Consider the following 13,914-nt stretch of genomic DNA (forward strand, 5'->3'; position numbering starts at 1 on the left):
TATCAACAGTCTCAAAGACAAAAAATAGCACGTATAACTTATCTTATGTAAGTTTATATTCATAAATATTCGCCCGCTAAATGTAACATCACAACCCGCCGAGTGATTTTTCACTGAATATGTGTAACATTAGTTATATTAAATTTGGGTTTGCAAGATTTTTCAAAGGAATAGCACAGCCCACAAACGAATATGTAACTTCCTGATGGCTTGTTGACGTCATAACCAAGGGCAATTACTAAAACTTGAATGAAATTAAAAGGGGTATATTTTAAGCATCTTTTGAGTAAAAATGGTTTCCACTCTCTACAAACGTGTATTGACAAATCTATTAGTTATATATCAAACGATCGCGATGTCACTGCTCTTTTGCTTCATATCATACTCATATCTACTCCTTGCAAACACGCTTACACGTCAAATCTTAAAGACAACGTTGTTTTCAAATAGCAGCATATGTGAATTCGCAATACGATTGAACTTAGTTTTTCTTCTGCATACATCTTTTTATGTATACTTCTACAGCTATTTGGATGTTGCCCACACGTAATCCTTACGGAGGTTGGCCAGCATCAGGGGAAATTGACCTTGTGGAATGTCGTGGTAACGAAAATCTAAAAGATCCTTTTGGAAACTCAGTAGGTACTGATCAAATGGGAAGTACAATGCACTGGGGACCATACTGGCCACATAATGGATGGGAGAAAACACACACTACTAGGTGAGACCGACAAATATATTTTGTACGCTTGACTCGGTCTTAACTTGTCCATCGATCCTCGACGGTTTGACAATTTTTTGTGTGACTGTGTAGCAAAACGTTGTTTATTAGAATTACGGACAAACACCTATCCACATTTCAAACATTTACAACTGAACGTTAGTACTCTGCAGCAACTCACTTTCCTATCGAATTTAGTTCTACTTGCAGACGGAGACTCGATTCTAACATTTTCCTTCCCTTCTCAAAAAGGGCACTGTCACAATCGAGTCCCAAGCGACTTGTTCTGTCTGTCAAAAAGGGCACTGTCACAATCGAGTCCCAAACGACTTGTTCTGTCTACAAGCAGGACTATTCCGAACGCTGGTGTACGTAACATTTCAGTCTACAGACACGTTCTGAAGCAGACAAAATGACAGAAAGGGATGTTTAACCTCTAGTTTGAACGGGTCGTTATGCATCAAGCTGGCACTGATCAGCCAGACCATAGACCCTACATGTACATGTCTATGGCCAGACACAGTTATCGTTTGTGAATTTAACAGGTGCAGGTGCTAGGTGTTTCGTACAGTTATTAATCAGATGATATCTAGTAAAGATACTACATACAAACACAGTGAATTTCACAATACCATGCAGCTTTTCTGTTTGATACAACCATGCAGAAACCAACAAGAAACTGCATATCCCACACTATAAATAGCAAGATCGCATTTTTGCTACATTTAGCCTAAATGAAATAAACCATTTAAATGTATTGTAACTCCATGCCAGACATTCAGGCGCCAAGTTTTTTTTTAGTTTCAAACTATCATAACCAAACACCCAAATGAAAGGCGCGTGGTGTACATTTCATAACTGTGTGTTGGCACTATGCGTAGTTCATTTCACTTATTAGGCAAAATGTAGCAATAAACTGTACTCATTTCAATCTTGCTATCGTTTTGAAGTGTAGCATGTCCAGTTTCTTATTGGTTTTTGCATGGTTGTATCAAACAGAAAAGCTGTACGGAATTGTGAAATTCGCTGTATCTAGCTGTAACAACGATATCGCTCTAGGCGAGAATTATATCGTGGTTACACATCAGCGACGTAGACAGGCTATGATTACCACACTTCAAATGGCATATAATATACTACTAGGCAGTAAACACCGTTGTTGTTGTTGTTGTTGTTGTTGTTGTTGTTGTTCAAATCTCAAACCTAGCTATGGTGGTCAGTATCTAGCATACATTACATGTGTTGTAATTGATTGTGAAATACACTTTCTTTTTTGGGTCATTTATCATATATTACATGTGTTGTAATTGATAGTGAAATACACTTTCTTTTTTGGGTCATTTATCATATATTACATGTGTTGTAATTGATAGTGAAATACACTTTCTTTTTTGGGTCATTTATCATATATTACATGTGTTGTAATTGATAGTGAAATACACTTTCTTTTTTGGGTCATTTATCATATATTACATGTGTTGTAATTGATAGTGAAATACACTTTCTCTTTTGGGTCTAATTGTCACAAAGTTATTACTCTGTGCATTTATCATAAGGTTTAAATTTGATTACCTTCTAGGTACGCATCAACAGGAACATTTGCATCTGATTTCCACGTGTATGCCCTTGAATGGACACCTACAGATATGAGGTATGTTGTTTTCAAAAGTTGGTCATTTTGAAATTGGGTGTATATGTTTAATAGGGATACAAGGGCTTTCGCTATCATCAATATATTCGTGCTGTTCCAGTTTCGTGGAGGTGTGGATTGAGAGAGAGAGAGAGAGAGAGAGAGAGAGAGAGAGAGAGAGAGAGAGAGAGAGAGAGAGAGAGAGGGGGGGGGGGAGAGTGGGGGGAGAGAGAGAGAGAGGGGGGGGGGCTATGGAGAGGGAGAGAGAGAGAGAGGAGGTGGCGGGTGTTGGTGTTGTTTTGCATAATGAAAATTTGTTCTTACAATTTCTACTCGAAACTTTACATATTTTTATTCATCGTACTCTACGTCTAACAGGTTTTTCCTTGATGGCGAAGAGATATTAGTTGTAGATCCTGGTGCAGGTGGATTTTGGGAGTATGGAGATTTCCATACTGACCTTCCATTTGCTGATAACCCATGGAAGGAAGGGGACAAATTGGCACCCTTTGATGAGGAGGTAAATTACATGGCTTTTGTGTCCTTTAGATTGGAGATAGTCACTGCAATTCATTTTAACTGTTGCATCATCGCGAACCGGATTTTTTTTTCTTACTCTCGTAGAAACCTACAGACAGTGCGAGAGAGGTCTGCCCATACGCCTTGAAAGCTGCAATTCATTCATGCCTTGGCCTGAGAGAGAGGAGATCGATTTTTCCAATTCATTATTGTGTTTTCTGTAGTACACGGGACCTCGTTATTTCTCGCAATTTTTTTTATTTTCCTTTCAGTTTTACATCATCATGAATGTTGCTATTGGTGGAACTACAGGATTTTTTGGCGACGCTCTCGATAATGGAGAAATTTGTCCTAAACCATGGACTAACGTATCCCCGATTGCACCTAAAGAATTCTGGGATGCTAAAGATTGTTGGTATCCTACGTGGAATGGCGAGGACTCTGCCCTCCAGGTGGACTATGTACGTGTGTGGGATAATTCTGCCGCTCAATAAACTCAAATGCATCTTTCTATTAAATTGTAACTTGCTTCATCTGTAAAATGAAGTAATCTTATCTCGTAGGAATAAATTATTAAAAGTTGAAATTTAATTTGTTCATTTAAGTTGGGTAATTCTATAATGTGTATACTTCATCGACAAGTTGTTTAATTGTATATGTTTCAATTATATATAGTTTTGCAACACAAACAAACAAATAAACAAACAAACCAACAAACATATTCGCACATATGACGACTCGCAACGTACATCATGTACATTGAGTATTTGTTTATAAAAGTACAAACGTATTAAAAGCGAAAAGTTAACCACTTGAGGTACGAGTTAATTATGTACACAGGCTACATCGGTTCTTTGTATTTACTGGTAGTATTTGATAGGATATATACACTCCCATCCATACCCCACCCCACCCCACCCACCCACCCCTCCCACCCACCCACCCCTCCCCACCCCCTTAGTTAGCTCAGTAATATAAAGGAATAACAGTATATTCACTGTCCATGGAGTTGTTTTTCAAAAGAACGTGTTTCTAAAAAAAAAAGTGGAAAAATCGGCCTTCTGTACGTCTCGTTCAAAAATTGCTAGAAATACATCTCTTTGTAATACCTCAGACAACCAAAACACACCATTCGAAGAATGTTGCCAATTTTCATTATGAAGTTCATGAAAAGATCTTAGAAATTGATGCAAGCATATTTTGTAGTTATTTCCTGAGTATGAATATACACCTGCACAGAAGTCACCCAGAAATGAAAGTAAGACAAAATAGCATGTGGTGCGCAATCACCTCGATCAGAATGCGACGTCTTCCAATTGTCAGCAGATGACAGTGAATGATATACGAGTGAACCCAGAGCAGGAAAATGCTGGGGGTAGGGGCCATACACTCTATAGTCTATGCAAATAAAGATAGAAGAGAACAAGTTCGGGTATTTTTCTTTCTTCAAGTTTTTTATTTTTCTTGAGGGAATCCATATTCCTATTCGAGGTGACTGCGTGTTATGACTACATCACGTCTGTAATGACATGTATAGTATAACTCAGACACGTAGACCCAACCAAAGACAATAGGGAATCAAGACGTTTGACGTGTCGTTATTGTATTATGTGCGTGTGTTCTAATGATAACAATAAATAACAGTTGTTAACTTCCCATAACTTTATCACACCATGGAATCACATGCATATTTTGGCCTCAGCGTAAATTAAGAAATAACCAGCAATACAACAACACATCTAGTAGTAGTAGGTAGTTGTTGCCTTGTGACGTTAAAATATCGCCTGTATGCTCAGCGAAAATGAATACTGAAAGAAAGCCTATTTGAGACACAGTCATCGGCATGGCAGTTTGGACATTTTGACACATTAGATGGTTCGTAATAACAATAATCTGAAGATTATAAGTTGTTGCCCAATTAAAACTGACCTTATTTGTAATCTTAATACATACATCCGGTATTTGGATCAGGCTGAGTGTAAAGTACCTATATAATATAAGCTGATCACACAAGTTACAGGGGACTGGTGTGTCGATATTCACCATGGAGCGTACAACAGCCGTACTGTTATTGCTAACCTTGCCAAGTGTAGTGGTTTCCTACACGATAACAGCGCCATCAATATCTACACTGGATACAAAGGGGTTGCGATTTGCTTATCCAGGTTTGTTGTATTCTGTCACAGACAAGGTCTGTCATTCTGTTATCTTTTTTGTGGTTTCTAACAAAGCTTACAGCAATTTCCAATGTCGTATAAATGGCCCTCTGATTGATGTTAAAGGGACAGAGTTAAGTGTTTGGCGATTTTTTTTATCTCTCCTTCTAGTAACGTTATCAAGAATTATACAGTATCATTTCCAATGTCGTATAAATGGCCCCTAGATATTAAAGGAACATAGTCCAGTGGATTGGCAATTATTTTACCTCTCCTTCTTGTAACTTGAATCATGCAAACGAATTATTAGAGTAACTTTCTTAGGTCATTCATATGGAAAATATTTTGAATAAATGTAATATATCTCATTCAAACATTTCGCCATTGTTTTCTTCGTAGAATTATGTGAGCTACTTTTCGTACAAATTTGAAATACGAGAACAAAATGTGAAATTCTGAACCACGTTCGTGCTTTGTTAATTTGGTTTTAATACTCACCCAACCCTTTCTCAATATAATGGACGTCACTAATCACTCATCACTGATATAGTGAGATTATACTATGGTGACCTCCGTAGATGATCTCCATATCAATAATTTGCATATTTATGTTAATTTTTCAGATGAATCCGGTATAAGCCTAGTTGCTTATCATTACAACATCAACAAACCACTTTCTGGTGTAGCAGCTGGAGAATACAACGTTGACGTCACTTCCCCAACGAGTAAGTCGTTTATATATTTTCCTGTTCGTTTTTATTGAACCAACAAAACGTCATCGTCAGGGACACAGTCCTATCATTGTTGGCGCTCTTCTCCAGCGAAGTTATTGTAAAGAGCGCCATCAACGTTTAATCCACAACTATTCGATGTCCTTCGTACTTGAAAGATATCGTACACAAGCCCACCTTTTTTGTCTGCTTTTAGATTGACTTTCTTTGTCATTCTTAAGAGGAGTTTTGCTACGCATCTCCCTATCTGTAAGTGTTATAATATAAGACGATATTGTACATGTCTGGTTGACTTTAAAATACCGCCCTCAATTGTAAAAATAATTCATCTTTTGTTTTTATCAGATGGTGCGTGGGTTCACGAAAACTATGCGGTATCACTGAAAACTGGTGACACTGTCTATTACTGGGTTTTAGTCATTTACAATGGAATTGGTTATCAAATGACAGAACAACAATGGACTGTCCCAAGCGAAGGTGAGCCAATAGAATCAAAAGATGAAGGAAAAATGGACTGCGCCAAGACATATACGGACAAATTAATGTTGAGCTTTACAGTGGTGGTTATCCACTGTAAAAGTATTTTATTGTTAATTAATGTTAAATCATAATGCATTACATATTTTTTATTTGACCATAATAGTCTACATGGAAATATGATATACATTTACTTGTTGGTTTCCTCATCATTGGTTTACATACCAGTGATGGGTCTCTAAATCTGTTTTCCCATTTAACAAATTTTAATACAGTTTTAACAACAGTGAAGGTAGTAACTGAGCCTCCCAAACAGGCGACAACAAAGGCTTATATGCCACCAGACACAAGCTATACTACCCCAAGTGGTAACGATGACAACACTAACCCTGATTCACCCATTACGTCAGCACCAGGAAGTGGAACAGATCCAGTAACTGTAATCGGTATGTAAGCTATAAATCTATTTAAAAGAGCGCCCTCAACGACAAATCATTCAGTCTAATTTGATAACGACCTTATATGAAACATTGATTTGCAACGTAAATGAATTAGTAATGTTTTCGTTTATTTGTTGTCTTTATTTGTCTTCATCTGTTAACAGGTTCTTGTGACAGTTATCCATGTCCGTCTGGCTGTGATATGACAAAACAACCCTGCAACGGACTTATTTTTGAGGACACTTTTGATACTTTTGATTTTACAAAGTGGGATCACGAAATAACAGCAGGTGGTGGGGGAGTGAGTACAACTTACCCTTGCTGTTAATGTTTTTTGTTGTTGTTGCTGCTGCTGCTGCTGCTGCTGTTGTTGTTGTTGTTGTTGTTCGTTGCCGTTGTCTTATTTTGTTGTACAAAAAAGAAGGGAAAATACTGTAATCGATATGTTGTAAAGTGATAGCGATCGCCAACTTATTGCTGAGTGTTTTTAATTTTTTTTTATGTTCTTGTGAAATCCCATATATATTATTCCATTCATTGAAACCTTATGAGTTTATGATCAATTTAATGTAGTTCTCATTTGGTAAAGGAACTAAAAATATAATCGATTGAATGAGGTAAATTTGTAGAGTAAAAACATTACTCCATAGCCTCATTTACATATCATTTACATATGGCGTTTTGGACTTGTACTACCAGTAAAGTTGATTGACAATGTTGAAAATAAGGCTGGATATTGATTTTCCTGGGTTTTTTGTTTTAGAATTGGGAATTCGAGTTCTACCACAATAATCGTAGTAACAGTTACGTGCGTGACGGCATCCTGTATATCAAACCGGTAAGGATTGGTTTTATATATACTTTAAACAACACAGAAATAGGATACTTTGGGAAAAACCATAGACGTTGGTGAAAGACATATCAGTAACAAAAACCTGGGGATATTTAGTGAGAGTACAGGACAAAGGCGCGGACGAGTGGGAATGTAAAGGGCACTACAGGTCAATTGTAAAGCGCTTTGAGCACGGAGCTCGAGTGGGAAAGCGCTATATAAAAACCCAACATTTTTATTAGTAGTAGTAGTACAGGGTCTCTTGTGATAATCCTTTATTAGTGTACACATATAGTGATTTACTCATCTACAAAAACTCACCATTGAAGAAAAACTGAAATCAAATGATACAAGATTTTGAAAGGATGTTTGAGAGATTCCCAGGACGGTATAATTTTGCAACGTGTTTTTTTATTCTATTGTAGACTCTGACAGCAGACCATTATGGAGACAGTTTCTTGACCAGTGGGCGATTGGATTTATGGGGTAGGTTACCATAGCGATATAAGTCTACTGTTTCAGATCGCATTGACTGGCGATTGCATTGGTAGGAAAAAAAGAGATACATAAAATGTACATTAATTCTATAAGCCCACATTTTCTAGAAAATACCATATCCTAAAAATAGGATATTCAGCTTTTTAGGGTTAAAACGTACACGTGCATAATCATAAAATTTCATGTAGGGTCTATGGCGTAACTGGTGAATTTTAACATGCTGAATTGTTGAATATAAGTTCCCTTATGGATAAACTTATACATATGCAAACACAAGCTTATGGACATTTCACTTTCAAGCATAGAAAAGTTATTCTGACTTCAAAACTGCTTTCAAGGTTTTGTGATTAAAAACACAGGCCGTGCACTGTCCATGTTTGCATTAGAATTAATATTCTGCTATAAAATCATTGTGTTGACAGGTAGTAGCCCAGCCGACCTGTGTACCGGTAACAAAGACTGGGGATGTGAACGTTCAGGATCATGGTCTAATATCCTAAACCCAATCCAATCTGCAAGACTCCGAACTGTGAATGCTTTCAGCTTCAAACACGGTAGAGTTGAGATCGAAGCTAAAATGCCAACTGGAGACTGGATTTGGCCCGGTAAGTACCTTCACTGACCCCTTGTATTACAGGACGATTATATTGGTAGAGACCTTTTGTGTCGAAATTGTTTGCAATTCAAACCAGAATGAATTAATTAATTAGCGATTTAAAAAATGAATTATCTCTTTAGCTGGGTCTGGACGCATAGACTCTGAAATGAACACCATGTATGTTTGTTGGAAATGGTTGCAAACTGAAGACTTAGAAGAATATGCAGTTTAGTCGTGAGTGGCGCTCTAAGGATTACAGAGCGCCACTTACGCACACGATCTATTTGTGTGCATACAAAAATAAGTGTTTTTTTTTTTTTAACTTTTGAACGCGAAATCGAAGAAAATGTGTCCATTTTGTTAGGAAATGCGCTTTTATTGCTGTTTTGGGAAAGATACAACATACGAGTTTCTAACTTAATATAATTCGTATTCCTTAAATTTATCAACTTCAAGCAATCTGGCTACTACCAAAGTACAACGCATATGGTGGTTGGCCAGCTTCTGGTGAGATTGACCTGGTTGAAGCACGAGGTACGTGTCTAACAATTAGTCTATAGGTTATACTGTGTGATTTCTTTACAACATGATGTACATTGTGGACGTTTATAACATCGTGAATCATATAATGCCATGTAATAAAGGCTCACACATCGTATAAAAGCGTGTTACTTTTGCGAATTACATTTTTTCTTTTCACTTTTTATCAAAATTGAAAGAATTCTGTAACAGGATTAGAGTTCTACAGTAATGTTGCCAATTTACAGGACTTCCGTACTGTACATGTCCATCGAATGCAGTTTAGTGTCCTGGGTATCCCCTATTTTATGTACACTTGCTAAAAAGTAGACTTGAAAGATGATTGGGATGTATTTTAATCTGTGTCGAGTGGTTTACAGCAATGTGAAAATAATATATATATATATATATATATATATATATATATATATATATATATATATATATATATATCGAAATTCAATATATTTTTATAGGAAATAAACAACTGTATGACAGCAATGGTAATTCTGTTGGCATTGATCAGATGGGATCAACAATGCATTGGGGTCCATACTATCCTCACAATGGATGGGAAAGAACACATGCAACAAGGTACTAGTATGATCTGTACTCAATGATGTAGATCAAAATTATTTGCATCCAGTAATTATTGTTTTACTCTCTCTTGTTTGACTACTGTTAAGCATACAAAACACAGTAAACCAACTAGTATAAACGTCATAAAAACTACTGTAAAAAGGGAGATAAACCAAACTAAATGCTAACGCTAACATTGGACGATGCACTAATTGAATTTTAGTTCGCGCCTTTTTAAAAATGAAATTCGATTTATTATTAATCTTTGAAATATTTTATTTTATCCAGTTACGCCAACAGTGGAACATTTGGATCAGATTTCCATAAATATGAATTATTGTGGACAGAAGATTCCCTTACGTGAGTATACGACTGGCACATTGTATTAACATTAAAATGCAAATTCAAAACTAGGGCGTCGGTTTTGTATCTACTATCAGTTTTAACCTTTATGAAACACAGACAGACACACGCACAGACACCCACACAGACACACACACAGGCACACAAACAAACACACGCACACGCGCGCGCGCACGCGCACACACACACACACACACACACACACAGAAACACACAGACAGACACATTATTGTACAAACTTGTTGTGTTTCCTTCCATTCTAGATTTTATTTAGATGATAAAGAAATATTACATGTGGATCCAGGTAATGGTGGATTCTGGGAATATGGTGATTTTGATATCGATGTTCCACATGCTGATAACCCATGGCAACAAGGAAGTAAACTTGCACCCTTTGACCAAGAGGTGAGAACACGCTTGGTGTACGTGCTTAGAGTGGGCGTTTTCATAATTCGATGTTTTTCTATCTTTTAGATTGTTGTTCTGTAATTGGATGGAATTCTGTGACATACGCTTTCCATTTCTTATACCCTATCTGATTTTTCATCACCACCACCACCACCACCACCACCACCACCACCACCACCACCACCACCACCACCACCACCACCACCGTCAACAACCACCACCAGTTACATGCCGTCGCCAAGATGAACCAGCAATCCATCATTGAGCAAATAACAATTTGTGCATGCTTTAATTAAACATTCGTTCAGCGGTGTAACTTTGTTCTCACTCAATTACAAACATTCGTCTGACGTCACCTGATTAAACATGTAGGTTATCTACTTCTTTTCTGCATTTCTCCAAAGTTCTATCTGATTATGAATGTGGCCGTTGGTGGCACCAATTATTTCAGTGACGCTTACACCAACTACCCATACTCTAAGCCATGGCATAACACTTCACCAACTGCCGCCTCAGACTTCTGGAATGCCAAGGATCAATGGTATCCTACGTGGAACCCTGACCTAAATAATGGAGAAGACGCGGCAATGCAAGTGAACTACGTCCGTGTATGGGCAACGTCCAAATAGCAGTTCTAAACCCTTCGAAAAAGCCAAAAGAATATTAAATACTTCACAAAACACGCCAGTGTGAATTTTATTCTGTATGTATAAATGACTTCCGATCCATAACTGGTCGAAATTCGTTCTAAGTCCTTCAAATTTAGTCAAAAGAAAGGAGAAATAAAGTGATTATTAACAAAATTACGAAAACGTCTGTATTAATTTTATCCTGCATAAGTGACCCCATTACCCAAATCACGTGACATGTATGATTGGAAATTTGTCTTTCTTGGTGGTCGATTTAAATTTGACTTCATGTTAACACAACTGGTTTCATGTCAAAGCTCAGGGCTTTGTCAAAGGGTTGGTTGTCCAGTTAGCTCTTTTTTTCCTTTTATGAATGAATGAATGAATGAATGAATGAATGAATGAATGAATGAATGAATGAATGAATTAATTAATTAATTAATTAATTAATTAATTAATTAATCAATGAATGAGGGGAGTCATCAGCCGAGTTGTTCAAGTTAAGTATATCGTTTCATTGCATCGAAAGGTATTTATATGAACGTGTGGGGCACATGTACACATTGGAACCGTTTTACTTGGGAGTTAGAGGTTAAGGAAAGCTGTAGAAGGAAATCAATCGATTGCAGGAATCGAAATATTTATTGCTTTGAAGAGAAAAGTTACGAAAATTCAACAATGCAAATCAAAGTGGTCCGACATGCTTACCATTTCGTACTAGCAGACGGTGGATTAATCAACTTAAAATGAGGATCTGAACACGTAATTATGAATAAATTCCGTTGTCGTTACAATTTGAAATACTTCTCGGGACATTGCATTTATCGAAGAGAAACCTGATATGTGAATCGGGTTGTCACAATGTCTCTAGACACTTAATAAGTTGACTGGGTTGCCACAATGTCTCCCTGGAATGTCTCATCATGACATGATACTTTAATAGATCACAAAAAGCCTGCCTGGATTGTTATACCGCCCTCTACATAGCAAAGCATGTATAGTGGCAGCATAATATAATACAGTGTAAAACTACGTTGTTACCAACCACTTCTTACAGGGAATCACACTCACTTGGCTAGCTTATTAGAGGTACTCACTCAGGAATCATTGCACATTGACCAACAGGATGCTTGTAGATATATTTATTTCACAGCTTAGCGGCAAGCCTAGGCAGATCTAGATAACTTATATCAAAATCACGATCAAGATATATGGAGGTAGGATTCTGAAGTACTTCCTACCTCCATGGAGAGAACCAGCTCTCACCATATATTCATCCCTTACACACTACCCTTCAGATTGCCCTCCTGGCTCTCCGCATTCTATCACTACTATCAAAATGTAACATATATATAGCACAGAAACTGGGCGTTTCTACATATACAAAACATATTATAATTCTTATTCTAAGATTGCTGATTGGATTAAAATCTCATATCTCTGACGTGGACTTATTGATATTAATGAATTCTTTTATCAAGTTGCTTCAATACCCTTCTTTTGTCTTTAGTCCTGTGTCAGCTCTTGAACTTGTATAACGTTAATTACAAAGAATTAATTATGCTACCAGAGATCACTCACTTTTCCATTGTACTATATCGAGCTGTCTCAGGACACATGGTTGACCTTCGCCTTTCCTATTGTACTGTAACAAGATGTCCCAGGACGTATTCTATTATACTAGTGTTACAGCTGTTTGAGGTCAACCGGACATTTCTATATTTATGCAAGTCAGTTAGCTATCAAATTATGATGTATGTAACAACAGATGTCACTCGTACTCGTATTTGGTGAGATATATTAGATACAGATACAGATTTTAAAAAAGTACACACACCGGGAATTCTTTATTTTGATGAATAATGGGTGGTTCTGTCATGTGAGATACTGGCTACTTATATACTAAAAGATTCCTCGGTGTGTGTGTTCTCGCTACATACGTACGTACATGTACGTACACCGGTCTGCGGGCAACTAAGAAAGAGCACGAACAACGACCTGTAACGTCACAGCCCAGATACATTCCCACAAGCCAGAAGAGAACAATTTTCTGTTAACTGTAACGAAAAACTTGACGATGCGTCTTGGATGGTGCCGTAAAAGAGGCTGGGTTTTACGACGATGCCAATAACAACTAGAACACGTACAACACGTAACAATATATCATAAATCATATACGTCAACAACGTGCACGTGTTGGTTGTCTGAAATCATACCACGGTCACTTGTGAGCTAATATTCCACTCCAAGATGGTGATATTCTAGTCTAGGACGATCATAATACAAAATAATGCAGTTATATATATATAGGTATTTACGATATTTAAAAAATACTGGTACCGGAGCCAGTTACCGGTAACGGTTGTGTTTATTCCACAACAATCACCGGTAACGGTTGTGTTTATTCCACAACAATCGCCGGTAACGGTAACGGTACCGGTATATCGTAAATACGTATAATAAGGTCATTATTTTGTATTATGATCATCCTAGACTAGGATATCACCATCCTGGAATGGAATATTAGTTCACAAATGACAGTGAACCATACGACATAAAATAGGCCTGTTACGGGCGTTTCCAGAAATGTCTTTGTCGTCTTCGATTCCATACTTCAACATGGGCTACGGCGTATGTACCCAGGTTTGGTACCTTAAGCTGTACATATGTTAGTTAAATTATAATATGTGCAAAAAAAAGTTTGTATTGTTTTTTTATAGTAATGATTGTCTTGAAATTATTACATGTATTATTATTACTTGAACACGAGACTTAGAATATTTACAAAGATATCTTAATACAACAAATATAATT

At 37.1% G+C, this 13,914-nt stretch overlaps 2 protein-coding genes across 2 annotated transcripts in view; both read left to right on the forward strand.

The window, feature by feature from the left end:
* LOC144436946 (beta-1,3-glucan-binding protein-like) overlaps positions 1-3,364 on the forward strand; it is a 6,000-nt gene extending 2,636 nt beyond the window's left edge. The window contains exons 6-9 of the mRNA XM_078125814.1: positions 526-721; positions 2,301-2,372; positions 2,730-2,871; positions 3,143-3,364. Coding sequence (XP_077981940.1) covers positions 526-721; positions 2,301-2,372; positions 2,730-2,871; positions 3,143-3,364 — 632 coding nt within the window. The remainder of the gene's footprint in view (positions 1-525; positions 722-2,300; positions 2,373-2,729; positions 2,872-3,142) is intronic.
* Positions 3,365-4,914: 1,550 nt separating this feature from the next.
* On the forward strand, positions 4,915-11,100 carry LOC144436947 (beta-1,3-glucan-binding protein-like). The gene is made up of 12 exons (XM_078125815.1): positions 4,915-5,035; positions 5,650-5,751; positions 6,103-6,234; positions 6,510-6,680; positions 6,839-6,975; positions 7,438-7,512; positions 7,932-7,992; positions 8,427-8,609; positions 9,059-9,136; positions 9,598-9,715; positions 10,327-10,468; positions 10,876-11,100. Exons 1-12 carry the CDS (start codon positions 4,915-4,917, stop codon positions 11,098-11,100), a joined length of 1,545 nt encoding a protein of 514 aa, XP_077981941.1.
* Positions 11,101-13,914: the final 2,814 nt, after the last annotated feature.

This window comes from Glandiceps talaboti, chromosome 6 (assembly GCF_964340395.1).
Source record: "Glandiceps talaboti chromosome 6, keGlaTala1.1, whole genome shotgun sequence".
Classification (NCBI taxonomy): Eukaryota; Metazoa; Hemichordata; class Enteropneusta; family Spengelidae; genus Glandiceps; species Glandiceps talaboti.

Bases quoted from the DNA above. Each gene is read 5' to 3' on its own strand.
- LOC144436947 (XM_078125815.1), top strand. From the start codon at position 4,915: ATGGAGCGTACAACAGCCGTACTGTTATTGCTAACCTTGCCAAGTGTA. The intron at 5,036-5,649 runs GTTTGTTGTATT...TTAATTTTTCAG, and splicing joins GTTGCGATTTGCTTATCCAG to ATGAATCCGGTATAAGCCTA. The intron at 8,610-9,058 runs GTAAGTACCTTC...ATCAACTTCAAG, and splicing joins TGGAGACTGGATTTGGCCCG to CAATCTGGCTACTACCAAAG.